The sequence below is a fragment of the Primulina tabacum genome, chromosome 16, assembly GCF_025594145.1.
Source record: "Primulina tabacum isolate GXHZ01 chromosome 16, ASM2559414v2, whole genome shotgun sequence".
Classification (NCBI taxonomy): domain Eukaryota; kingdom Viridiplantae; phylum Streptophyta; class Magnoliopsida; order Lamiales; family Gesneriaceae; genus Primulina; species Primulina tabacum.
Window position 1 is genome coordinate 32,043,400 of NC_134565.1, and position 27,419 is coordinate 32,070,818.

At 34.0% G+C, this 27,419-nt stretch overlaps 3 protein-coding genes across 6 annotated transcripts; 1 reads left to right on the plus strand and 2 right to left on the minus strand.

The window, feature by feature from the left end:
• Positions 1 to 7,228: 7,228 nt before the first annotated feature.
• LOC142529060 (leucine-rich repeat extensin-like protein 7) lies at positions 7,229 to 9,753 on the minus strand. The gene has a single exon (XM_075634442.1). The coding sequence runs from the start codon at positions 9,632 to 9,634 to the stop codon at positions 7,535 to 7,537; it is 2,100 nt and encodes a 699-aa protein (XP_075490557.1). The 5' UTR covers positions 9,635 to 9,753; the 3' UTR covers positions 7,229 to 7,534.
• A 9,940-nt stretch (positions 9,754 to 19,693) lies between these two features.
• Positions 19,694 to 22,573, plus strand: LOC142529432 (V-type proton ATPase subunit D-like). 4 transcript variants are annotated; one of them, XM_075634974.1, is made up of 4 exons: positions 19,790 to 19,878; positions 20,571 to 20,766; positions 21,070 to 21,114; positions 21,407 to 22,573. In XM_075634974.1, the coding sequence occupies exon 4, from the start codon at positions 21,424 to 21,426 to the stop codon at positions 22,207 to 22,209; it is 786 nt and encodes a 261-aa protein (XP_075491089.1). In that variant the 5' UTR covers positions 19,790 to 19,878; positions 20,571 to 20,766; positions 21,070 to 21,114; positions 21,407 to 21,423; the 3' UTR covers positions 22,210 to 22,573. The 4 variants fall into 4 exon arrangements, with proteins under 4 accessions (XP_075491087.1, XP_075491088.1, XP_075491090.1 ...); XM_075634972.1 differs by lacking the exon at positions 20,571 to 20,766 and having other exon boundaries at positions 19,694 to 19,878; XM_075634973.1 differs by lacking the exon at positions 20,571 to 20,766 and having other exon boundaries at positions 19,766 to 19,861.
• A 1,052-nt stretch (positions 22,574 to 23,625) lies between these two features.
• On the minus strand, positions 23,626 to 25,464 carry LOC142529600 (glucan endo-1,3-beta-glucosidase 8-like). Its single transcript, XM_075635170.1, has 2 exons — positions 24,981 to 25,464; positions 23,626 to 24,872 (listed from the first exon to the last, which is right to left on the minus strand). Exons 1-2 carry the CDS (start codon positions 25,355 to 25,357, stop codon positions 23,711 to 23,713), a joined length of 1,539 nt encoding a protein of 512 aa, XP_075491285.1. The 5' UTR covers positions 25,358 to 25,464; the 3' UTR covers positions 23,626 to 23,710.
• Positions 25,465 to 27,419: the final 1,955 nt, after the last annotated feature.

Sequence of the window (27,419 nt, forward strand, 5' to 3'; positions counted from 1 at the left end):
CCTTTTTTGGATTTAAGTCATTTTTAACTTCTTCTTTTTTTTTTTTTTCAAACAATTTTTTGCTTAATAAAATTTGAAAGTTATGTCTTTTGGGTATATTTGTTTGTAAGAAAAAACTTGTGTGAGACGGTTTTATGGGTAGTAGTTTGCGATACAGATCTCTTATTTAGTTCATCTATGAAAAAATATTACTTTTTATGCTAAGAGTATTACTTTTTATTGTGAATATCGGTAGGATTGACTCGTATCACAGATAAATATTCGTGAGACCGTATCACAATAGACCTATTCTTGTTTGTACAGTGGAGCGATAAATTTTAGTTTTAAATTCAGTTGACTTTTTAATTTGAATGCCAAGAAATGTCACTAAAAATAAAATGCTTAATATTTAGCTTTCTAAATAAATTTAGTTTGTTAGGTTTTAAAAACGTAGAATTTGTAAAATATAGTTACTGTATTAGAGCACCCACATTGGTGCATTAACGAGTAATTATTAACATCAATTAATATTCATACACCAATGTGAATATATATATATATATATATATATATATATATATATTCTTTTTGTTTTGTTCTTGAAAATAAATCCTTCCAAAAAAATCAACTGTTTTTCATTTTTTAATAATATTTTAATCAATATTGAAATTAAGGTATTTTTAAAATAATAATACTATTTATTTTCAATAATATTTATTGTAAATTTTTAAACAAAATTAGAAAGATATTTAATTAATATAAAATAAAAAAATAATAAGTGGATAGTGTGACTCATAAATAATGAACGTTGATATTAAATTAATGTGAGTGTGTATTAATAATGAAAAATTGTTAATATAATGATTATGTGGTTCGCGGACCCCATACTTTTTGAAGAGATGGATGATTAATAACATATATTAATGGCTACGAATGCGAATGAACTTGTAATAGCTAGAATTATTGTTTGAAGTCATTTATAATTTTGTACTTTCTTAAATTATCATTTAGTACGATGTATTTGATTAGATGTATTTGATTAATTATATAAACTAACACTTATATTTAAAGATTTTATATGATCTACATGAATTATATCAGTAATATATTTTGTATATTTCAAATAAATATATATTGTATAAAGATAAAAATTTGTGCGAGACGGTATCACGGGTCGTATTTTGTGATACGGGTCTCTTATTTGAGTCATCCATGAAAAAATATTACTTTTTTTGCTAAGAATATTACTTTTTATTTTGAATATCGGTAGGGTTGACTCGTATCACAGATAAAAATTCGTGAGACCTTCTCACAAAAGACCTACTCTTGTACAAAATACACAATACTTGTGATTTTTGTTTCATATATAAATATATATACCTTTCGAAATCAAATAAAAATAAAAGGAATTCAAACGCTTGAAAATCTTTTGAATCGTGATGCTTGTTGATTCATGGAAACGTGTAGATTTTTCCATTAGATAATCCGACCATTAAATTCAAAAGCCACCACTTCCCATGTCGGATATTAAACAAAATTTGTTGCACTAAAGGATCGGATTTCAAAGAATATAAATTTATAGTTTATATCTCCATTGATCTCGTCTATGTATAGTTAATATCAATTTCTAATTCGAGCTTGTTTTTTTTTTAAGTCGAGAAAAAATGATTGTTATAATTAGATTTTGAACTTGAGATCTCGTTCTAAGTTTGATATTTTTAATGTCACGTGAGTTATTATGTTTATTGATGGTTGTCAAATATATTTGAATTACTGAAAATAAAATATCAAATACTTTTTTTTGGGTTCAAATAATAAAATTCAAATACGCACAGCGCTAATTAAGCAACCAAAAAATTTTTAAAAAAAATTGGAGGTCAACGTAACGGCCGACCATTCACAGCAATCCTCCACGTAAAAATCCAAATGGCAGATGCTACTTGGTTGGGTTCAGGTCAAAAAATCTTATCTTTTATTTTGTTGAGAATTAAATATTGCTCAATTATCATAGATTATAATTGATTTTGATATAAAAACTGAATCAAAAAACTTGCGTGAGATGGTCTCACGGGTCATATTTGTGAGATCGATTTCTTATTTGGGTCATCCATGAAAAAGCATTACTTTTTATGCTAAGAGTGTTACTTTTTATTGTGAATATCACTATGGTTGATCCGTCTCACAGGTAAAGATTCGTGAGATCGTATCACAAGAGACCTACTCAAAAACTGAAAAGGGTTCGATATAATTCTCTACGGATGGTAAATGAATATACATCTTCATTTTCTTTGGGTCACATTCCAATTTGGTCACACGTTGCCAGGAAATCCATTTGATGTAATATAATACTCACATTTTATGTTTCCTAACATTCATCTCCCTTGTATGTTATAATTTTTACCTTGAAAATGAATATCATATACATAAAGTACACGAAAGTGAATGCAAATAACCAAACATGATATCCACTTATTTTTATTTATCCCAAGTATCAATTATCTATTATTACATACAATTTTTATCCAAAAACTTTAACTCAAAATTTCTATCACACAGGTGGCGGAGTTAGGAATTAGCTTCTGTCCAGGTTAGAATTTTAAACTTTAAAATTTTTTAATATTTTAAATCTAAAATTATACAAAATTCACATATAAATATTTAAAAAAAAAAATTGTGCTGCTCGGGCTAAAATCCCGGTATCTATGCATGTGGCTTTCACACTGTTTCACACTTTAATACGAACATACATCTCGAATTTAATGTTTTGATAAATAATATTGGGGTCTACGATTGGGAATGATTGAGAATTATTTATAGTGGGACAGGGACTGGAGAAAATGTGAACTTTGTTTTACTTTTTGCATGGCTTTCACATACTATTTTCTATTAAAACGTGGAAGATACCAACTTCAAGGACCTCACGGCCGACAAGATCAAAACTCAAATTTAGAACTTTAGTGTTGTAAGCAATTGATCAAATGATTGAATGGAAGTATTTCATGCTCTAAGAACTCATTCAAAGGTTTATAAATTGTACGAGATCGTCGCATGATAGAAATATGATGTGATATAATTTCTAGAAAAACTTGGATAATAATATAATGAATAAGAACCCAAAATATACTGCTATAATTGTTCTCAGGAAAAATCAAAGCAAAACCATAAATTCAACAAATAAAGTCACAAATGAAAATGAGAAAATCTCTTCTCTTCTCTTCTCTTCTCTTCTCGCGATATGCTCTCAAAACCCATTAGCTCAGCGCACAAAATCTTCTAGATATTTGTGTGTGCGAGTTTGTTGTTCATTTTTTGGAAAATTCCTAGGCAGAGGTTGTGGAGGGGATGACCTTTCTTCACAATTTCCCTTGAGCCCAATACTTGTTGAGGAGTGAGGACTGGATTTGAAGCATCAAAAAGAGTAGGCAGAGGTTGTGGATGGCTATCGGAATCCCCTACGAATCTCCAGTAAAGAAATATGGAACACCGGATGAATTTTGGCATTTGAAGGGAGTTGCAACTTGTAGGCTACTGCACCAATTCGCTCAACTATCGGGAAGGGCCCATAAAATCTTTTGCTTAGCTTATGTGATGAGAACCTCGGACAGATGCTTGTGAGGTTTCAAACGCACCCAAACCAAATCTCCAACTTTAAACACCGCATCAATGCGATGTTTGTCAGCTAGATTCTTCATTCGATTACGGGCTATTTCCAGATTTGCAATCAGCTGCTGTAAAATCTCATCCCGCTGATGAAGTTCTCGATCAACGGCAGCATTGGAAGTGGAGTCAGAAATGTAATGTGATATAGTTGGTGGAGGTCGACCATGCACACTATCAAAGGGTGTCAGTCCGGTAGAAAGTGTGAAAGGCTGAATTATACCAAAATTCGTCCCATACCAAAAATCGAGTCCAAGTTCGAGGATGCTCCATAGTAAAAGTTTGAAAATAATTTCAAGATTCACGATTCACTACCTCAGTCTTCCATCGATTTGAGGGTGATAAGATGTGCTCCTGGATAATTTAGTGCCCTGCAAACGAAATATTTCCTTTCCAAAAGAACAGATAAAAGTGCGGGCGGTCCCTATCATTGACTATCGAACGAGGAAGTCCATGAAGTCTAATAATTGCATTCACAAAACTAGTGACTATAGGAAGTGTGCATACCTGGACAGCCTATCAACAACCACCAGAATGACGGTTTTACCGCTTGATATTGGAAGCCCCACAATGAAATCCAAAGACATATATATCTTCCCAGATTCGATCCGGAATAGGCAATGGCTGTAGGAGACCTGCCGGAGCCAGATTACTTGTCTTAACTTGTTGGCAAATAAGGCATTGCACTACAAAAGAGCGTACATCCGCTCGCATATGCTTCCAAAAGAAATTGGAAGATAGACGATGCGAAGTGCGGTGGAACCCGGCATGCCCCCTTGAACCGATGCATGAAATTCCTCAAGTAACTTGTGTTTTAATGGCCTGATGTTAGGGATGACCAAACGATTTTTTAATATAAAAAATCACCCCGAATAGAAAAGTGACAGTAAGCTTGATTTTGGGCAATAACATGATTGGGCAGCTCCAACAATTCTGGATCAGATTATTGGCATCACGAACTTCTTAGAGAAAATCAAATTGTGGAAAGGAAAGTGTCATACCACAATAATGGACACGAAGAAAGTGCATCAGCAACTGTGTTCTCACGCCCGGGACAATAGCTGATTTCAAAATGAAATCCAATTAATTTAGACAACCAAAATTGTTGCTCCGCTGTTTGGATTGTTTGAGAAACCAAGTCTCGGATACTTCTCTGATCTGTGAATATAAAAAACTTATGTCCCAGCAAATAGTGGCGCCATTTTTTAACTGATTGAGTGATAGCACTTTGCATGCATGAAGATAGTTTTTGACTGAAAAAGGCAATAGGGTGCAAACGAGTAGTAGCACGTCGATCCAATAATTTAGCTTCTTGAAGCGAGCCCCAATAGCTTGTGCCAAAGAAGTGGGTCGGAGGGTGTAATGACCATGGACCATAGGTTGATCCAACACGAGCCTCAGTCTATATCTATGTGTCACTACTGGTCATAGACCGTAAATTGTCTCAGCATGAGCACATGCTCATTACACATCACTCATAGATTATCGTCTCACCCTCTCCAACACTCGAACTTAGAACTTCAAATGTTTCTTGGTGGTCCTCATAAGCCAATGGCCCAAAAGTAATTTCCAAACTTCGAGTAAAATCATCCCACGAAAGAAACTGGCGAATTTTATGGTGCCATTGAAACCGCGGAAGAGCTGGACCATCCATATGAATCGATGCCAGAAGAAGTCGTTGATATGCAGGAATTTGATAAAAATTCAAATGTTTAGAAGCGTAATGAAGGTCGATAGGACCTTTTTTTATGCAATATTATTGGAAGTAGATCGTTTGAAGTTTGTCGTTTTTGGGATAGAAAGAACACTTGTGTGCGGGGATTTTTTTTAGCTGAAGATGAGAATAAAGGCATGTTTTTATGCCTGATTGTGCGGAGAATTTGCAGTATGTTTCATGTATATATGTAGAAAATTGTTCTAATATTCGGAATCTTTGAGTTACCTGTCGAGCCGAATTCTTGGAATTACAGGTTGATGCTGATATTTCAAGCATGTCTTCTGTTCATATTTAAGCACGGCGTGTATTTGAAAATGTAGCAATTTAAGCATTGTGAGAATAGGTTTGACTTTCATGTGCGGAAAAAATGGAGCAAATTATAAGTTTTTGTTCAGTAATACAATTTTCAGATCATATCCTTTTCGTTTTTTAAAAAAAAATCGGTGTTTTCATATGCACTCGCCCGATTTTGGGATGGATTTCAAGTTGAAGGAGTTCAAAAGAAATCGATGGCAAGTGCTAACACATTCTTCCCTGCATTATCCGTTGAGATGAAAAGTATACGTTTTGATTAAAAATTAGTTGTATAAGGTCGAGCACGGCTTAATCTGTAAAATTTTGAAATAAAATAATAAATATGATTAAATAAAGTTCTATGCGTAAAATAACCAAATAAGAAGTTCATTTTCTATCAATACAATCCTGAATTCTCCAAAAAATGTATATACGAAGTGTAAACATAAGGAAAATTTTGCTTTTTCTTTTTTTAAAAAAATATCAGTCAATCAAGCTGGACCGAGGTACAAGTAATCGCATAGAAGATTGTTAGAAAATTATAATTTTCGTATTTCTTTATTGATATGAATTTGAATATTTTAATATGGTTTTGCTAACTATACTAATATTTTTGTGATATGACATCTTTATTCAAAAATAGTTTGTTTTTAATTCCTTGTTGATAAACCATAGAGCTTATAAATAAGAGGATTCATCTCATGCAAAAGGGAGTGCTCTACGTGGAAACATATACATACTATTGCACGTTTGCACTTCATAAACTTCATAGAAAAACAATCTACAAGGTTAATGATGTTTTGAAGAAGTGCTGAATCCACGTGTTGCCATGATTATTGGAGACATCTGCAGACAACAACTATGAAAGAGTTGGTTGTTGCTCCAGTTTTGACATCGAGTTGTGCTTTCTTATATACTGTTTTAATGTGGTTCTTTGTTATAGGAAGCATTTGATTTTCTCAATGTGTTAAAGAAATTGGTTTTTTATTAAAATCATTAGTGTTAGTTTTTTTTTAAACTCGTTGTTTTTCTAGTGATTATTTTTTATCTGAATCACATAATTGCGCAAAATTTATTTTGCTTCATCGCATTTACTTAAAGTCAATTTATATTTGTGCAAATTATAAATTCCGCTGTATGTAGTCTGACATGTTATAACATTTCACACAATACTTAATTTTGATAAGATCTTACTTATTTTACGGTTAAACAAAAAACATCGCATATGTTACAAAGACAACATATGGTTTTTAAGTCGTCCATTCTGTTAGAGTAGTCGTACCATGTTAGAAAAGAACATGTGATTTGCCGCACCAAGTTTCAGCCACAATTGTGCGCACTGTTCAACAGGAGTTGTAGATCCTAAGTAAAGTAGCTCTCTTTCGTTCTTATCCGGCTGGATCAAGTTGTTAAAACTTAATCTTGAACCCTCAAATTGAAGACACGATTCTTTTATGAATCAAGTAGATGATCATCAATGGTAAAGACCGTGTAGGATTCAAATAGAAGAATTGTGTTCGATCAAAACATTCACACACAAAAAGATCGTCTGTTTAAAAGGAAGACGATGCTGCAGCAGGATTCAGAAAATATTTCAAATGGGTGATTGGAGTATATAAGTTTGAAATTATACACAATACGACACAAAAATTAACAAATGATGCATATTATATAGGGAAAGAATAAAGAAAAAAACCCCAGATGTTTCGGAAAAAGAAACTAAGAGTAATACTGAATGTAAAGAAGCGCGCCTGGAAATGAAATCATGGCTCATCAGAAGAAACGCCACCTTTACAGGAGGTAAAGAATTGCCTCTGTTTCCTTCTCAATCCATATCGTAGATTTTCACAGCCGTGCAAGTAAGATGGTAACTCGAGTTGAGAAAGATTAGTAGTATGGAATCGAAGGGGGTGGCGGAGATGCGTAGGAAACTCCTCTTACGGGAGGAAGTGGTGTGATTTCTGGAGGAGGTGGCGGTGATGAATACTTGTAAGGTAGTGGAGGGGACGGTGAGGGAGGCAGGGGAGAGGAGTATTTGTAAGGTGGTGGGGGGGACGGAGAGGGAGGCGGGGGAGAGGAGTACTTGTAAGGTGGTGGAGGGGACGGTGAGGAAGGGGGCGGTGACGAATATTTATAAGGTGGTGGGGGCGATGGTGAGGGAGGCGGCAGTTCACAACCAACTGATGGGGGCGATGGTGGTGGCGAATGTACATATGGTGGTGGTGGTGGGGAGGCATAGATATAAGGTGTTGGCGGCGGCGGCGATGAGTATACATATGGCGGTGGTGGGGAGGGCGGCGGCGGCGATGAGTATACATATGGTGGTGGTGGGGATGGGTATACATAAGGTGGTGGTGGTGGTGGTGGGGATGGTGAAGGTGGCGGCGGTGGTGAGTAGACGTATGGTGGTGGTGAGGGGGAAGGTGGTGGCGGTGGCGGTGAGGAATTCACGTATGGTGGTGGTGGTGGTGGTGGGGATGGAGAAGGTGGAGGAGGTGATGGATAAATGTGAGGTGGCGGCGGCGGCGGAGGTGGTGAGGGTGGAGGAGGCGGTGGTGATGGGTAAATATAAGGTGGGGGCGGCGTCTCATGCTGTGGTGGTGGAGGAAGCCGAGTCACCGGAGGGATTTCATGAGTAGGCGGAGGTGGAGTGAAGACTTCATGAGTAGGCGGAGGTGGAGGGTGTGACCTGCTAGACGGCGAAGATCTGGACGTAGGCGGAGGCGGACGCTGGAAACGTGGTCTTGGCCCTTGCGATGGTTTCGGAGACGGAGGCTTTTGCCCAACTGGCGGCCGCCTCCTACTGGGCACGGAAAGAAACCCTCCACACCTAAACTTGCTACAATCAAACGGCTTCGCAGCTTCCGAAGCACACTCCTTAGCAGACCTCTGATCACTCTTCCCAGGAATACAATTCTCCCGCCCATCGGTCACCGTCTGCCCACCCAACTTACTGCACTGCGGTGCCTCCTTTGTGAAGTAATTATACGAATAAGTGAAGTTCTCCAGCCGCGGCAGCTGGCAAATGCCACTGGGCACCTCTCCTGTGAAAAGATTGTGCGCCACATTCAGCTGCTCTAGGCTCTTCATACGGCCGATCTCCGCTGGCAGGGATCCCTGTAGGCCATTGAAGCTGACGTCAAACACCGTCAGCTCCTTCAACAACCCAATCTCCGGCGGCAAACATCCCGTCAAATTGTCGTTCATCAAAATCAGCTCGTTCAAAGTCTTTCCCATCTTCCCAATGCTACTGGGGATGCATCCGCCAAGATTATTATTCGCCAGAACCAGAACAGAAACCGGCGAATTCCCCAGGTTCTTCGGGATACCCAACCGGAACCGGTTATCATTCAGGAAAATCGCATCCAAATCCTTATCAAAAATCTCGGTCGGAACAGGCCCCTCAAATTCATTAAACCTGAGATCCAAGAATTTCAAAGTAGGCAATGAGAGTACCACGGTAGGAAAACCCCCGACGAATCTATTGTTGCTCAAATCCAGCTCGAAAAGAAGCCTCAATCTCTTGAAGCTCTTCGGAACCACACCACAGAACCTGTTCGAGTTAATGTGGAACAGAGCAAGATCAGTCAGCAACCCAAGCTCATCAGGCAGGTAACCGGCGATGTCAGCGTTGTTCAGGTCGATCCCCGCCACCACTTTGGTGGAGGAATCGTTGAGAGAAGGCGCGCAGAACACTCCCTGGTAGGAACAAACTCGTGGGCCCCTCCAGTTCGCAGTGAAGTTGAATGGATCTGAATAAATGGCTCTTTTCCATGCATGCAGGGCAATGTAGGCTTGCCGGAGACTTGCATTCTCGAAGTTAAGCGCGTTGGCATCCCTGATAATGTCATTTTGTCCGGCGGAGGCATTGTGGAACTGTGAGGCTAACAGGGAGAGAATGATGGCTGTTAGTAACAACATCGAGGGACAGCGCCGCCGTGAGAACGGCGGCATTGCGGTGGAAGTAATGGGTGAGGGGAGATTCATGAGAGGGAAGCGGACAAATTTCACGAGTAAAGAAAGAGGTGAATTGAAGACATGTAGGGAGAACAGAGGAGCTCCAGCTTGCAAAATAATGTGCGTCCTTTCTTAGTCAGCTATTAATAATAGTAATTTAAAAAATATATATTGATTAGGTTTTATTTACTCCTATTATTAATTTTTTTATAAAATTATTTACTCCTATTATTATTTTTATCTTCTCCAATGTTTATATTGGAATTAAGTATCACATAAATACCATATTATAACGTTTAATATATAGTATAGATTATATTTATAAAACGTGTGAGTGTCAAAATATGTTACGATAAGTTCTAAATGAGGAAACCTAAATGAGATATGATTTTGGTTTCATTTTGATATTTTTAAAATTAGTAGTTCTGAATTATTTAATAATATTAATTACATATTTAATAATATATATATATATATATATATATATATATATATATATATATATAAAGATATGTTTGCCCCGCTGCTTCCTCAAAAATAAATAGCATATATTTTTAGTTTTTTTAGGAACTTTTTGAAATTTTTCGTCTTTCACGAAAATTTCTATTAGAACGTCTCACGAGTTTGTAAGATATATCTTTAACTTGATCTGATCTATGAAAAATATTATTTTTTATATCAAAATATTATTTTTCACTCTAATAAAAGAATGATTTGACTCCTCTTACATATATAAAAAAATAAATATAGTCTAGTTAAAAAAGTTATTTTGAATCCTATAATCCTTAAAGGGCACCCGCATTAACATCCACCACCTCATCAAAAATCGTGGGGTCCACATGCCACATACACATTACATTAACACATCTATTCTCCCACATTCATTTTAACATTCACATTCATTATTTGTAGGTCCCGCTGTCCACTCATTCATCTTATTCTTATTTTACATTAAATAAATTCAATTTCAAATTTTTTAAGAAATTTAAATTATTATTTTATATTAATAATAATTATATATATATATATATATAACAACGTTTAGCGATAGATTGCGACGATTTTGAAGCAAATAGCGACGGTTTTTAAAAAGCCGTCGCTAAATGTCCAATTTTCATAAATAATTCAAAATACGTGGGGCCCGCATGTCAGCAAATCGACGACGGTTTCTATAAAGCCGTCGCTAATAGCGACGGTTTTTAAGTGTGCAATTTTTTTTAAAAAATAAACCGACACATGGGCGTTCATACAGATGAACGCCACACACCCTCTCTCATGTGAGAGAGTAACACCCCTTTAACACCCAACGTGGGTGCCTAACAGAGGAAAAACAAATGAAATTGGTGTGGAGTACAGTGTAACATTTCTCGTAGACAAAGTCATACTCATTGGCATGTGCTGTAATCATATTTTTAACATTAATGAATTATAGTTGCATTAATTACGGTTGCAATCAACATAGGAATATATACAATATATGTGTATATATAAATATATACAATATATATATATATATATTATTAATTAAAATAATTAATCTCATTTACACACACACACATATATATATAATTAATTAATTAATCTCATTTACACCTATTGTGTTCACATAATCCAACTAAGCCCCGAACAATTCTTCTTATTTCTTAATCTTTGGTGCAACAATATTAACATGTCAATTGTAAGCTTAAGTGAAATTTTAAGATTACATAAAACTCTACATGAAAAAATGATATATCTTACTCTTTTGTTTTCAAATATTAATCACGCGTACCTTTAAAAATATATACAGACAAGAGTGTGTGTGATAAAGATTTGAAAACGTAAGAGTCGACATATAATTTTTTTCATCAAAGTTTTAAAAAAAATCTTGAGATTTCACACGGATACAAATAATTAACCCTCTAATTATTTTAGTAATATTGGAATAATAATTTTAACGAATCTAAATTTTTAAAGGATTAAAAAATTTATTTTCATGTATTAATTATTAATTGTATGTCGATAAATATTAAATCTATTTTTTTTACCATACAATATAAATTTTATTTTAAAATTTATCATCAATATATAATTACTTATATTGTTTTACAAATTAAATGAAAAAATAATTTTTAAATTTTTTAAATTATATCTATGACTTAAACGTAAATTAATAATGTTTATGAGTAAATAGTTGATAGATAAATAATAGAAATAAAAATAAATATGGAATATTCTAGGTATATTTTTTTGGAGTAAAATTTTTAAACGAAAGGAATATATTTGAGATTAAAATAAAAATAATGTTATTTAAAAGTAAAATGTACGCTAAACATGTTTAGAATTGGATCAGACCGACTTATTTGGATTTCGCCCCAAAACGATTTTATTGTTTAAATCGGTCAAGAACAAATAGGTTAGACCAGTTCATAATATTTTGAGTTTAATTTTTTGTTATATATATGATTAGTTGGATGTTGAATTTTGTTAAAACATTATTTTAGTAGTATTAGAGTTTATTTGATTTTTAAAAAATATATTTTAATCATTTATATATACATCGAAGATATTTAAAATTTACTACTTATTGTATTATTATTTTATACGATATAACACTGTTTCGATTCGATCGTCCGGTTGAACTGTTATTTTAATTTGTGTCGATTCGATCACTGACGTTATTATGAAAACATTATCAACGAACACGATATATGTAACAATACAATTTCTAAATGATAACACGAGGACCATGCATTCAAATCCTAACGTTTGCTAAAAACTAAATAAGAATAACTCTTTAAGTATGTATAAACTAAAATATTACAAGGGAAAGATCATTGTCTCTACGATTAGTTGGATAAAAACCCATACACGGGTCAACAAAAAAATTTACACAAAAATTTTATCTGACGATTTTAAGAGTCAATTTTGTGAGACAAATCTCATATCTGTGTCATCGATAAAAAAATGTTATTTTTTATGCTAAAAACATTATTTATTATTGTAAATATAAACATGACGGCCTCATATCAGAAATAAAAATATGTGAAACTATTTTACAAAAGATCTTCTAAAAAAAATTATGCTAAATAAATTTTTCATGCCAAGATGTCTAAAAGAAAACAATTGGATACATTTTTTTTATTGCAGTTCTTCATGGGAAAGATGATTTAACTTATCAATTTAAAGTAAACATTTTTCCAATATTTTTATTAGTTTCATTTATTTAGTAGTTTTATTTTAATTTGTATATGTGATCAATTGAAAAAAATAAGTCTCTATGTCAGGCTGTGTCAGTCGGGCCAGAAATTAGACAATATAACAATGAGTAGGTCTCGTGTGAGACCGTCTCAAGGATCTTAATATGTGAGACATGTCAACTCTACCCATATTCACAATAAAAAGTAATACTCTTAGCATAAAAAATAATAATTTTTCATGGATGACCCAAATAAGAGATCCGTCTCACGAATACGATCCGTGAGACAGTCTCACACAAGTTTTTACCTATAATAATTGTTGCACCTACTTTTATGACCCTTGACATTGTGTGGATATACATAAATACATAATTTAGCGAATGAAATTAAAAAAAAAAAACAAAATAACTACATTTACTTTTTAAAAAAATTATAAAAAATTAATTTAATTTAATAAATTTGATTGTTGGTGTTTGATTTTTTTAGAGATGGAAAGACATTACCATTTTTTTATGACATGGCAGCACGTTGCACGTTGGAGCTAAAAAAATTAAGAGAATAACAACGTAGAATAGGTTATAGATAAAGAGACGTTACTAAGTCAATAACACATTAAATAAAATGTTTGACAAACACATATTACTTTCGTTAGTAGGTCAATTCTAAAATATTCTATCAGACGTGTCAATCATATTTATATTTATAATAATAAATAATATTTTTAGCGTAAAAATTAATATTTTGTTATAGATGACCTAAATAGGATATTTGTCTTATAAAATTGACTCGTGAGATCGTCTCATAAAAGTTAATTTACTTTAATATATATGAGTTGCTATCTTATAAGACGGTCTTGCGATTTATATCAATGAGATGAATCAACCTGATTCATATTTACAATGAAAATATTTTTCCATGAGTTGAGCTAGATCGAAAATATGTCTTATAAAATTAACTCGTGAGATGATTTCATAAGAGTTTTCGAACGTCACCTCAATTATGTTAACGTACGTAGATATTCACATTCGGTGGTCTTCATATCAAAACTGTCACTATATAATATATAATAGGTAATTTGCTGTCTTACCTTAGTAAATCTAAATTAAATTAAAAATAAGGGTCTATTAAAATAATCAATTACTCTAAAGTACAGCTCTCTAAAAGTGAGATTTGATAGGTCTGATTAATATAAGATTTGTTTAATTTAAACAGATTTGGTAGCGTGATAAGTTGGTTACGTCGGACATTAACTCTCTTATTTTTTCATACAAATAAACTATTTATGTCATCGAAACAAATTAATCCTAACATAATATATTTTTAGGTCGCCGTATCTCCATTGACAACACATTTATTATGTATTTTAAGTTAGGTTTCTATGTTGAAAAACCAATAATTGATATTCCCAATCATTAATTTATGTTGGAAACAGTTAAAGCCTAATGGAAGAATAGACTTCTGTTATTACGTTTTTTCAGTATGTTTTTTTTATTACATGAGAACTGGTAGTCAATTTTTTTGATGTGCACTAGGTAAATCTCGAACTAACATGATTGTCTTCAAATCGTATAAGTCAAACAAACTACATTCAGCAAGTCTTGTGTGACAAACTTTATAGATAAACAAAGTAATTTTTGGTTTTCATTTGAAATTTTTTTATTGTAAATACCGCCTAAAATATCGTGTGCTGATAATTTAGCATATTAAGGAAAAAAAGTTAATTTTTTCTCTGAACATCACTTTTTTTATATAAAAAATATTAAGTTAAAAAATTGATTTAGAGTGAGATGAATAAATAATCTCAATATATTATAAAAATATTTTCGATTAGGCTGACAATATTGAAATGAAACTCTTATCGGTTAGGTACCATTAAGCAAGCAGCCTGCCATCGCATGGAAATGCGCTAACCGATAAGTTTTGCGCACAAAATGACTTAAAATAAAAAATCAGTCGAACTATCAAATAGAAAGATAAGGCATGGTAATTGATAAGTAAATGACATAAGTTTGTTACTGGATATTCGCAGACTTCAATACTCTTATGTTACCATTTTTTTTTCTTTGTGGAAGGATTTTACTAAAAGATTTTGACAATTACAACTTCTCACTTCAGTAAAACTTGTCATAGAGCTTAATTGAAATTCTTAATAATATATTCAACAAAATTGATCATAACTCTTAGTGTCAGATTACAAGTATTTTCAGAAATAGAATGTTAGCACAAAAAATCATTAAGGTTATGATTAAAACACTCAAGTTTGTGCTATAAACTTGTATCCGCGGGACTCTTGAAAGCTTGAGTGTTTGAAATTTTTAAAAAATGGGAGAGAAAAGAGAGAGAAATTGGTTGAAGTCTTCCTCTTTTTATAGCCTTTGATCTAATGGCTGGTAAAATCAAATCCGATATCTGTTCCAAATGGAACAGTCGTTGTTCATGTCGTTTTTTACGTCACTGCCTTTTTTTGATAAAAGTACACTGAGAGTAGTTTGTTGGGAATCATCATAGACTGTTAGTATGGAAAAATTTATTTGATAATTCAGCTGGACTCTAATCATTGAGTAAACAGAAGAATTTCAAGGAATGTTTGTTGATATAGACTTAGTGATAGACATATAAAAGATACTCCATCAGTTGTCCTTTTAATCAATTTGGTTATTAATGATTTTTTTACCTTCAAATAATAAATTATCAGTTTGGCTAAGCAATCGAAAGAGCTCTGATTAGGAGTGTAAACAAGTCGAATTGCATCGAGCTGGATATGACGAAAATTCGAAGGCTCGGATTCCACTCGAATTTATTCTATTCGTGTTGGAACTCGATTCAAAGTTCGAAAAACTTAAAACTTTTGGCTCGAATTCGGTTCAAATTAAAGCTCGAATTCGGTTAGAAAGATTCAAAAATGTTAACGAACTAATTGAATTATTGCTCGAAAATAAGTAATTGAAAGACTTAAAATTTATTATTTAATATATAATTATATTACTTAATAAAATACTAAAGCTTGCGATTGACTCGCGAACTATCGAATAAAAATAATTTGGACTCGAATATGGCTCGACTTCAATAAGTTCGAATACAATTTTTTTTGAGTCAACTCGAAAAACTCGCGAACCGACTGGGTTCGTTTACACCTTTGCTCTTATTAGCTTTGGAAACATATAGCATGAATAATAAGTTTCTTTCTTATATTTAGTTCAACTGGACTTTGTAATTATCCATTGAATTAAGACGCTTGTTAAATCATCAATTCTAGCAAAAAATTAAAATTTTGACCGTTTCCTAGTTAATTAATTAAGCTAGAGAATGGAATAACATTAAAGTAAACAAAATTAGATTTCGGAATGGTATCTTTAGACATTATTCTAATGGACGTGCTCCGATCCCTCTCAAGATGAACGAATTTAAGACACGCGTTGGATTGATTTTGTCTGAACAAGACAAAGAAAATTAAATATTTATTGTCTATTGAAATTTGAACGATTGTCACCATTTTCAAATAGTAGTATGGTTAGGGTTGGTTCATTAGGACGCAAGACCCGATCCATTACGTCTCAAACAGAAGTTTGGATGGTAAGATAGCGAGCCTCTATCAAGAGATTAGGGATTCAATATATCTATGTCTTTGTCGTTTCAACTTTAAGCATGTCATAGACATCGTGGTTTGCTGGTTACTTCTTTCATTTCCATTATTTAACTTTTATTTCATCGATTTAGCACTCAGAATCAGCGAAATTTTTATTATTATGATAGATAGTTGTGTATGCAATGAATGTATATAATGTAAAACAATGTCTTGATGATTAAGATACGATCACGACGTTTTTTTTATAACATTATAAAGGCAATAATGACGTGTAACTAAAAAAGTATACTCTTTAAATTTTAAAAACAATTAATACTAAAATGTGTAGTTTATTAAATGAAATAAATAATAAAATTACATTAAACAATATATTTATCTAGAACCCAGATCCAAAATCTTAGAAATTAACATTTATTTAAAAAAAATTTAAAATAAATTCCCACTCAAGCTCAAATAATTGTGAAATAAAAAGGAACCAAATCGGAGTAAAAGTAAAGAGATTTGTCATTTTGACGTTGTTTGGAAGAGCTTTCTGCTGGAAATTCTATCCCTTTCTGGAGAAAGTTCAAACCACGTTATTTAGGTTTTAATAATTCTAAATTTGTAATGTAAACTCTGACTTTTTTTAAATGGAAAAAATGTTTCTTTTCGATAAATAAATAATCATTTGACAGAATATTTGTTTTTACTTAAAAATGATTAATTTAATCACCGCCTCTCTCCATTGGAAGTAAGCTGTCCCGGCTAAGAAAAGTTTTCCTCACTATTTACCACAAAAAAGTTCGGTTTTTTTTTTCCAAATTATTTTTTTAAAAAAAATCATTTAAAAAATAAAGTAGATGGTGAAATTTACAAAATTAAACAAAATCTCACTATTAATGGTAGAGACGTCAATATATTTTGTAATGTCCGCCACTAATAGCAGCAGAATCGATAAAATTGCAACGTCCAAGCTGCCACTAACGCTTTTTTTATTTAAAAAAATTCATTATCATTATTATTTTTATTAAATCGAACACATATTTTATTAGTAAAATTGGAAGACTATACGTAAAAAAACAAGAGTTGGTACTTAAGTTCGATAATTTGGAAATTAGTCACTTAAAATGGTGAGTTAATCAACTATTTTTTTTAAATATATAGTTGTAAAATATTAATTAATTTATTTTTTTAAAAATTGAATTCATTTTGTTTTAAATTTTTTATTTTTTAAATATATATATATATATATATATATATATTGATTTAGTTTTTGTTTATTTTTTATTTTATTATTACTAGTAATATAAAATAATAATACTATTTGGAATATGAAAATTCTTGAATTTTAGTACGCAAAATTTTCGAATTTGTTCTTTTTATTTTTTAAAACAAAATCTTTTATTTATTTAAGCATATGTTGATTTAGTTTTTTTTTTTAAAAAAACAAAAAACTGTGTATATGTGTTGATCCACTTATTTTTATTCTTTAAAATTAATGAATTTGACCTCTAACTTTATTTTTCATGTAAACTAATTTGAAAGATAAATCACTTTTTATATTTTTTGTAGGTAAAAATTTTGAATCTGCGAAATTTTTTTTTTGAAAAATACATTTCTTAATATTTTTAAAATAATTTTTTTTCTAAATAATTGACTGTTCACAATTTTAAAACTATTTATCTTTCAAATTATCTTTTCATAATTTCATCTCATTTATGTGTTTATTTACATCATCTAAAAGGAATGCTTTATTGATGGATTTGACATTCAGCGGATCGTCATATATATGATGTGTGTCGTCTGGATAAATAAAAGAAAACGAAGTATAATTTATTTTAATAAAATTTTGAAAATAAAATGACATAATAGAAAATATTATGACAATATGAAGTTAAATGGATAAATAATATTTACGAAATGATAAAAAAAACTTCTCCACATACAAAATATAGTTACTCGAAAGTTTAACTTAATATCTAAAATATATAAATATCTTTGAATATTAGGGTAAATAGTCTACATAACACAAATAGTGTAGTCCCTTGGGAACGTGAAGATACTATAAATGCCTTAATCAGGAAAGACGGTTGTGATACTGAATTAATATAGGCCAGCTTTAATCCATATATAGCCGGTGAAATCGTGATTCCTTACTATGGAGATATGACACCAAAGGCCAATATGTAGTAAAAGACGGATGTCGCCTTCAGTGTGGGCTATTTTCAACTCCGAACCATCAATCTTCGCACCCTAATAAGGAATGGTGGTCGTTTATCTGTAGCATCTCTGTTCCACCGAAGATCCTCCATTTCTGGTGGAGTATTTCCCACGAATGTCTCTCGACTAACCAGAATCTGTTCCATCGCCATGTTCCGATCAATGCATCTTGCAGTCTGTGTAATTTCCATATGGACTCAACTTGCCATGCACTGTTCTTTTGTGCCGCAATTAAACATAGGTGGAAGTACACATCTTTTGCCCTAGTTTTACGAGGAGCCTCACAGCTTTGCACGATGGAGCTTTGTTGGTGGTTGAAAGAACAATTGTCTAAGACGGAATTTGAGACCCTTGCAATCCACACGTGCACAGTTTGGAAAGAAAACATAATTTTTTTTCATAGTGACGAGAATAAATCGATAGCAGAAAATGTTTCCTGGAGTGCAGCAATACTACCTGATTTCCGACAAGCCCACGCCAAGACGACAATTGCTGAAGCTTCATCGAGAGGCCACCCGAAGAAGGTTTGGAAGCCGCCAAGCCCGTGAAAATTAAAACTTAATGTAGATGCGGCTGTGAATGAGCAGAGACATCAATATAGCATCGGTGGTATAGTTCGAGACAATCAAGACCGATTGTTGTTGGCTTTTGGTAAACAAATCAATCAACCTCTCTCAGTAGTACATGGTGAACTTCTGGCAATTCGGGAAGAAATTATTCTTCTTTACGAAAAAGCTTTACTGGTGTTCAATTAGCAACTGATTCCTTGTTGGCAGTGCAGGCAGTCACTACCAATCAAGAAGGTCTTGGATATGCTGGACTTTGTGCAGCAGACATTAAGAAGCATATGGCGAAACCTGTGATCACCGAGCTTATTCATGTTCATAGCTCGGCGAATAAAGTTGCTCACAATATTGCTTGTTTTGCTTTTTCTTCCCCTCATCCTTTGTTTAGATGAACGTTGAATTTTCGTCGTGATTGGTTAGGCTTGTAATGGACCATTTTGATCAATAAAATTACGAGTTGTTACCGTAAAAAAAAGAAAAAAATATTAAAATTTTCATGATTTTCTTATAATTTATGCTATAAGCAACTAAACAACTTTTTATCCTAAATCCCTTTGCGATGAGAGCGACACGAGAATCCAACTGGATGAAAACTAATGAAATTCCAAAACTACCCCTTCTCACAGCACAAAACCACTCACCATGTCCCAAATAGAATTAATTCCCCAAATCAGCTTCCAAGCTCCTTCTCCTTCTTTGTTACCCGTCGATTTCAAGTCCGGTAGAGGTGAACTGATCCTCCATGTATGTTTTTTTATTTCTTTTTGAAATTCGGATTATGTTTTTGTTTTGTTTTTGAATTGTTTTACTCGATGATGATGCGCTTCCGATCTTTTTTGTTGTTAGAGATTTGGGGTTCTTACATCGTTGGATTATTATTATTATTTTTGGTTGAATTAACATAAATTGGAGAGACTTGAAAGGGAAATGCTATGATGGATTATTTGCATTGTTCTGTATTATATCTGTTTTGATGGAATGGAGTATTTAAGCTGTGAACGTTAATTTGGAATCAGTACTCGATTTATTCTTTAGAGATTCATAGCAGTCAATTACGATTGGTTCCATCATACAAACTGTTTTAGCCATTGATCTCATCACAATGAAAAGATCATTATCATAATTGCAAAAAATCCGATTCCCAAATGAGCTGTAGTCGATTATGTGATTTCTCTCCTTCATTGTACGTTATTTGAAACCAATTAGACTGTCCATGATCTCCGAATCACTCAAGAGTGAAGCTTAGTAACTATATGTTCAGAGCTAATTTTGGGGTAAAAAGATAATGTTAGGAAATTTAGATTGTTTTTCCATGATTTGTGTTCTTACTCTGCGTTGTTAGAGCACTTAAGTATTCATGAATAAGAAACAAAATTACCAGACCAATCTCTTTCTTATTTTTTTTCACTCTCTTTCACGTCTTCATCTTCATGCAGACAAAATTACTCAAGTTATCTGCATGCTGTGCTTGGTTTTGGATGCTAGCAGAGAAACTGAGAATTATTAAGGAACTTTCTGCTCGCTTAAATTCTTCTTGCTTGACTTCAAATCTGATGGAAATTAGGGATTCGTTCTAGATTAGTTCAGAAAGGTTAAACTATTATACGTATGGCAAGAAGTAAATGGAGTCTGGTCAGTATTCTTTCATGCGAAGAAAGTAAAGTTTTATTTACTTGAAATGTTCTTTGATTGAAATTAAATCAATTGGACAAAATAAAAAAAATATTTAATCGGAATCGAACTGTCTTATTACTATAAATTTTCATCATTTGATTTTGTCCCCTTCTTATTTTTTGTCTATTCCGAGGAGATTCGATTATTAGAAATTGGTCCATTTTTATACCAGTTCATGCATATAACCTATTCAATTAAACGAGGCTATGTTCAACATTATTGCTCTGAAAATTGTTATATTTTTGTGGTTTGTTGTTTCAGGTGCATGGGAAAAATAAACTTTTAGTTGAGAAAGAGATTTGTCTGGTAATTTTGTTTTCTGTTCTTGATTATTTAAATGCTCTATTGGAGATATTATTTGCAGGAAATACTTAATTTTTTATTTGTATAAAATGTAAATCAACTTTATTCTTTACTCCACCAAAACACAATACACTCATATAGTCAGTCATATCTCATGTAGTTTCCAACTAGTCCTCCCCACCCTTCTCAGCCCATACAAATAACAAAACTGAAACAAGACCAACTGATAGTAGCAAAACTATATGTCTGCTTTAAATATTAACCCTTCCATCACTTTCCTTTTTTTTCTTCTCAGCCATAAAATTGAAAAAAATGTCTGGACAGAGCCAGCGCTTGAATGTTGTTCCAACTGTTACAATGCTTGGAGCAATGAAAGCTCGACTTATTGGGGCTACGAGAGGCCATGCTTTGCTCAAGAAGAAGAGTGATGCTTTGACTGTGCAATTTCGACAAATTCTCAAGAATATCGTCTCAACAAAAGAGTCAGTGGGAGATATCATGAAAAGTTCTTCTTTTGCTCTCACGGAAGCTAAATATGTAGCTGGTGAGAATATCAAGCACATCGTTCGTGAAAATGTCCAAAGTGCGTCACTTAAGGTGCGATCGCGTCAGGAAAATATTGCTGGGGTAAAACTTCCTAAATTCGAACACTACATTGACGGAGAGACTAAAAATGCCTTGACTGGATTGGCAAGAGGAGGCCAACAGGTTCAAGCTTGTCGCACAGCATATATAAAATCGATCGAGCTTCTTGTAGAGCTTGCCAGTCTTCAAACTTCATTCTTGACCCTTGATGAGGCGATCAAGACCACAAATCGTAGAGTCAATGCCCTGGAGAATGTTGTAAAGCCACGACTAGAGAATACGATAAGTTATATCAAGGGAGAGTTAGATGAATTGGAAAGGGAGGATTTCTTTAGACTGAAAAAGATACAAGGTTACAAGAGGAGAGAGCTCGAGAGACAGCGTGAAGCTGCCAAGGCATATGCAGACGAGAAGGTTGCGGAGGAAATCTCTTTGAAGAAGGGCATTTCTATGAATTCGGCACACAACATGTTGTCACAAGCTATGCAGAAAGATGAGGACATAATCTTTTGAATAAAGGTTAGTTTAATCTGCTCGATCACTCTTTGTGATTCTGCTCAGCCCCTTGTTTTGTTTAGCGCAAGATATATTATATCATTCAAAATAATATCGTATGTGTGTTGATGTTTATTTTCTCGGTTTATAAAACCTCATAATTGTGAGAAATTTCTTGGCTTGGGCTTCCTTGGTCTACCATTACAAGACTGGCTGTTATTGTCGTGGACCGACTTTATGTGTACAAATTATCGTCATATGTGTAATGTCTTGATAAAATGTACTAAATAAATGAACTGAGTTTAGAGCAGTTCTTGTAAACGCGATGTGCCTGTTTTCGGTGGAGAATTCCGGTATAATATTGCTCTCATTTTTCTGAATATGGTCTGGCGTGGTGCTAGCTGAAGTTTGACATTTTTTGTGCTTCCAAGGATAAATAGGTTATATAAAAATATGGTTCGAGCAAGACAGAGCTCCTCGAAATTTCTCTGAAGTGGATGAAAGTTCATAAATGTATAATAATATGTTTTTTTACCACAATAATATAAAACATAAAAAAATAGAAGTTAATTGCAGAAATGAATTATTTTGTTGGGAACAGACGAGATTTTTAAGTATCAGAAAACACACTCGAAAATTTAACCTAACTGAAACCCCAAACCTATTTCAAAACTAACTATTAAGCCACATAGATCAGGCCACAGGCCGGACCTGACGGGTTAGAGTCAGGAAAATTCGGAACCTTAAACTGGAATGTTATATATCGGGTTGTGAACTTGGTGGTTCAGGTCCAGTCTGAGCTGGTGAACCATGAGTCTGGATCCGGACCAACTTATTTAATATATCGCGCTTGGATGGTTGAATTTTACCGTCCTAGCACGAGCTCCTTAGTGTTGCTAGACCTGACCAATGGCCGAGTTCGGTCCGGATCGAGAAAATCTCGACCCTTAATCGGCCAGCTCATGGTCGGTTAAGGGCCAGGGTATGGAACATGCGGTCCGGATTTGGGCACAGATCGGTTTAACCGATGGGTCTGAGTCCGGTTCGGCTTTTTATTTTGCAAATTTTTAAAAAATTATTTTTTAAAACAAAACTTTTAAAAAATTTAAAAAAAATATTTGCACTTTTGTGTGTGCATATATATATGTGTGTGTGTGTGTATGTGCATTTGATATTGAAGTTGGTGGTATAATTTAATAATTAATTAATTAATTAATTTTTTATTATTTGCTCGGGAAAATTGTTAAAAGAGTTTCGAGTGCCCAAATGCAATTATTTTTGTGCGATTGATGACATATTTAATTTTTAAAGCTACTTATTCAATGTATTTATTTTTGGACTGGACAGACATTTTTTTTATTATTATTATTGATTACATTTTAGGCTTGTGATTTCACGAGATAATCTAATACGAGCCACCCAAACTAAAAAAAAAATAAAATTCAGTCGGATTCATTAGTGTACAAACTCTTTCATCATTGATCTACACTTCTAATTTCTTCCCAATTCCTCGGAAGCACTATAAGATCATCCAAAGCACCGTCAACGCTAAAAGCCCAGCTGATGCAGACATCCGCCCATGTACTCTGTCTCTGCTGCTGCCCGAGGCGCCAAACGTTGCTCCTTCAATGACATGTTCAGCGGACAAAATCTCCACCGGAAACATGCATGTCCCGTTAGATGGATCATTCGGCACCAACTTCCCCAATCCACCCATGTGGCATTTATCATTCGACGTCTGAGAGGCCTGCCCCTTGGTCTGGAAGTACCTGTTGAATGCATACGAAACCTTCTCCACATAAGTTAAATTCTCGCACGATCCCCCCAGGTCCAAACTTGAGCAATCCGATTCGCTGCACGCCAGGCTCTTCATGTACTCCACTTTCCCGGGGTCGTCCAAGTTCCCATTAAACACACACCACCTATTCGGCATGAATATCACCCCTTTAGCCGTGCTGGGATACAAATCCCTTCCCTTTCCAGAGAAATCGATCCTGTATTTGGGCTCCCCGTTGAATTTATAGATCCCCCAATGACGCTGGAACGAGCCCAATTCGAGAAACAAACGGTTTTCATCGGACAGGTTATTTAAGAACACGTTGATCGTCTGGTTGGGTCTCATGGGGGTCCCTTTTCCACTGGCGATAAAAGGGAGAAAGGTTTTGTAAAAACGTTCGGCATTTGTAACGTTGGCTCCCGGGTAACTATCCGTAGGCCAACCGATGGCTCCGATTACGATTTTCACGCTTGTCGCGTTGGCTTTAGCCAAAGCCCAATGACATGAATCGTATAATAATTCGAATGCATTTGTGTACGTCACGTTTCCGTCGTTTACCTTGTGACTCGATCTGTTGTCCATAAATGCAAAATCAAAATCCAAGCTATTGTTGTTCACGTAGTGAATCGGGAACACGCTCAAGAAGAAAGGAGCATCGTTTTTTCTGAGGAATGTCACGTATTTCACCATGTTCTCTTTGATATCTTCTCGGAAATCGGTTTCTGATGGCCTCGAAGTATTCGTCAGATTGAAGACATCAGTGTAATGTGGGATTGTTGCTTTGATAGATGACATGTCATGTTTGTTCAGCTGTGTTTGCATGATCGTCAACACATCTACCGCGTTATCGTATGTTTTGTTGTAGAATGTTCGGGAAAAGGGATTATTTCCAACGGTGACATACCTGAAAACACATTCAAAATCCAGCCTTTTTACTCTACATTTAACAAGTTATATATATATATATATATATATAGAAAGAGAGAGAGAGAGAGAAAGGACGACGACATACCTGAAATTCAGTACATTTTTGTAACGAATGATCTTATCCTCTACCCACCCTTTTGCTTCTGTTTCGTTTAAATAATTGACCAATGCGTTATTAGAGAGACCAAGGGTGACATTAATTCCACTATTATAGAAAGCCTCCAAAACATTATCTACTTGCTGAAAAATCCTGACATTGTTGATCTCATTCTGTAACAGCAAATCAACAACCATTGAAGGGATCAATCTTTGAGAGCTCAATCTTCCCCAGTTTATGCCAATAAATGCATCTGCACATGAATAATTGTATGACCATGATATCATACAAAGACCAAGTATAAAACTAAAGTTTGGACTCAATGGCTTCTTCATAATCGTATCTGTATCTCCTCTGCTCAACATGTATTCATATTTTGGATTTATATAGAATGGAAAAATTTCAGGATAAGGGTGTTTGAAGACGTAAAGGGGTGATTTACCATAGGTATTATAAGGATGCCAGATGATTTAATTACAGATTAGGTGAGGTTTAGTGATTTACCGGAGGTTTTCAAGGGAGCCTGAATGGAGGATAAAAAGTTTTAAAACTTTCTATAAATAGTTATTATTTTTCTAAAAATTTGTGTATAATATTGGAATAAATAATGTTGGGTGCAATAATTGTTCCTTCTTGGTAGAGCGATCGAACCATGATGTTTGAGCTGCTGTGCGGTTTAAAAGATTTGAGTTGCACAATTACCACAAGTTATAGCTTTTGATAAAGCGCCAAGCGCTCGGTCCTACAATTTGTATCAGAGCCAAGGTCACGATTTCGATTCCCATTGATTGCAAGGAGTGCAATTATTGGGAAAAAGATTGTTGGGTGCAATAATTGTTCCTGCTTGGTAGAGCGATCGAACCGTGGTGCTTGAGCTGTTGTGCGATTTAAAAGATTTGAGTTGCACCATTACCACCAGCTATAGTTTTTGGTGAAACGGCAAGCTCTAGATCCTACAAATAATAAGCAATGTTAAAATAAAATCAAGACAGTCGGGATGAGATAAAAAAGTTTTAAAACTTTCTAATCAATGAAAATAGAACTCAAATCTGTGAGAGCCCAGCCCAGGTTTAAGCCAAGGCCCAGCCCATTATTAAGTTAAAATAATAAAAAAAAAAGAAATGATAATCATCTTTTACCTTCTCTCTCTTCCCGTAAGTTTCTGTCGCAAGTTTCATATTTCTTTCTTCTACAATTCGAAGCTTCGTTCCTCGATTGTGGTCACACCGATGATCAAAAAATTACAGTAAATATATATTCGGAAAGCCCGTGACGAGAGCTATCCACTGATACCTATTTTGCAAGGTTTTATCGCGATCCCGTTCGAATCCGTGAACCTTGGCTCGTTCGAATTTTTCTCTTTTGCCGTGATTTCGTGTTATTTCGAGCGTGGACCACTAATTGTATAGTTGTACTCGAAATTTGAAGCGTTAGGGTTTCAAATTTTGGGTATTTTGATTTATTTGAGTTCCAACAATTAATATATATTGGGTTATTGATTGTAGGTGCTATATCGGAGCTAATTGGAGGTATTAACAAAATTTCAGAATTTAATTGGGCATAATTACGAAAATTCAGATTTATGTAATTGGGTTTTCGAATTTTAGTGTTCAACAATTAGATGTTTAGATGCTATAGAATTGTCTTATATTAATTTTAGAAATTGTAAAGCCTAAATTAAAGATTTTTGGAATTTTAGGCTAAATTAGTGAATATTGGAAAAATAAATGGAACTTGATATGAAATGAATTATTTGTCACAGGATTGGAGTTTTCGGGAAATATGTAAGATATTTTGTGGTAAATTAAAGTCAGTTGAGGTACGCATGAACTGTTTTATTATGACGTCTATATGATGTGAAATGACGTTAAGTACTTTGTAATGAGTTGTGGCGTGCTTTATGTGCTTATGTGAATACGTGATTGCATTCATGCATTTAATTGAGCTGATACTATTAGTGCATAGCATTTCGTGCCATGACTCCTTTGATTGCTATTGATATTGATCTATCGAGTTGTTGCGTCATCGATGGAGCGGGTGGGTAGGACTAGCACTCCTGATGACTTGCATGAGGGCTGAGCGGATAACTCCCGTACCCTCGATGCTACGTTCATGGATGAGTGGCGACTTGATGTTGCGTTGCTACGTTCCTGGCACGGGTGGCCACTGTTACTGTTGTTGATGCTATTCATTTGGACTTCGTTTGGTATCCGTTATCGATTGTTACCTTTCACGCATTGCATTACATTGCATTGCATCGCATTTTACTTGATGTTATTTCATGTCAGTTATATTTGTCGTAATATTATTGATTCGTTGTACTGGGGCCCGACCCCTCGTTTCTTTTTATGCTGTGGTTGTTTTTGATGCCATAGCAGGTTATCCAAGAGGATTTGACGCGTCTGGTGGAGCGTCAGGTAGTGGTGC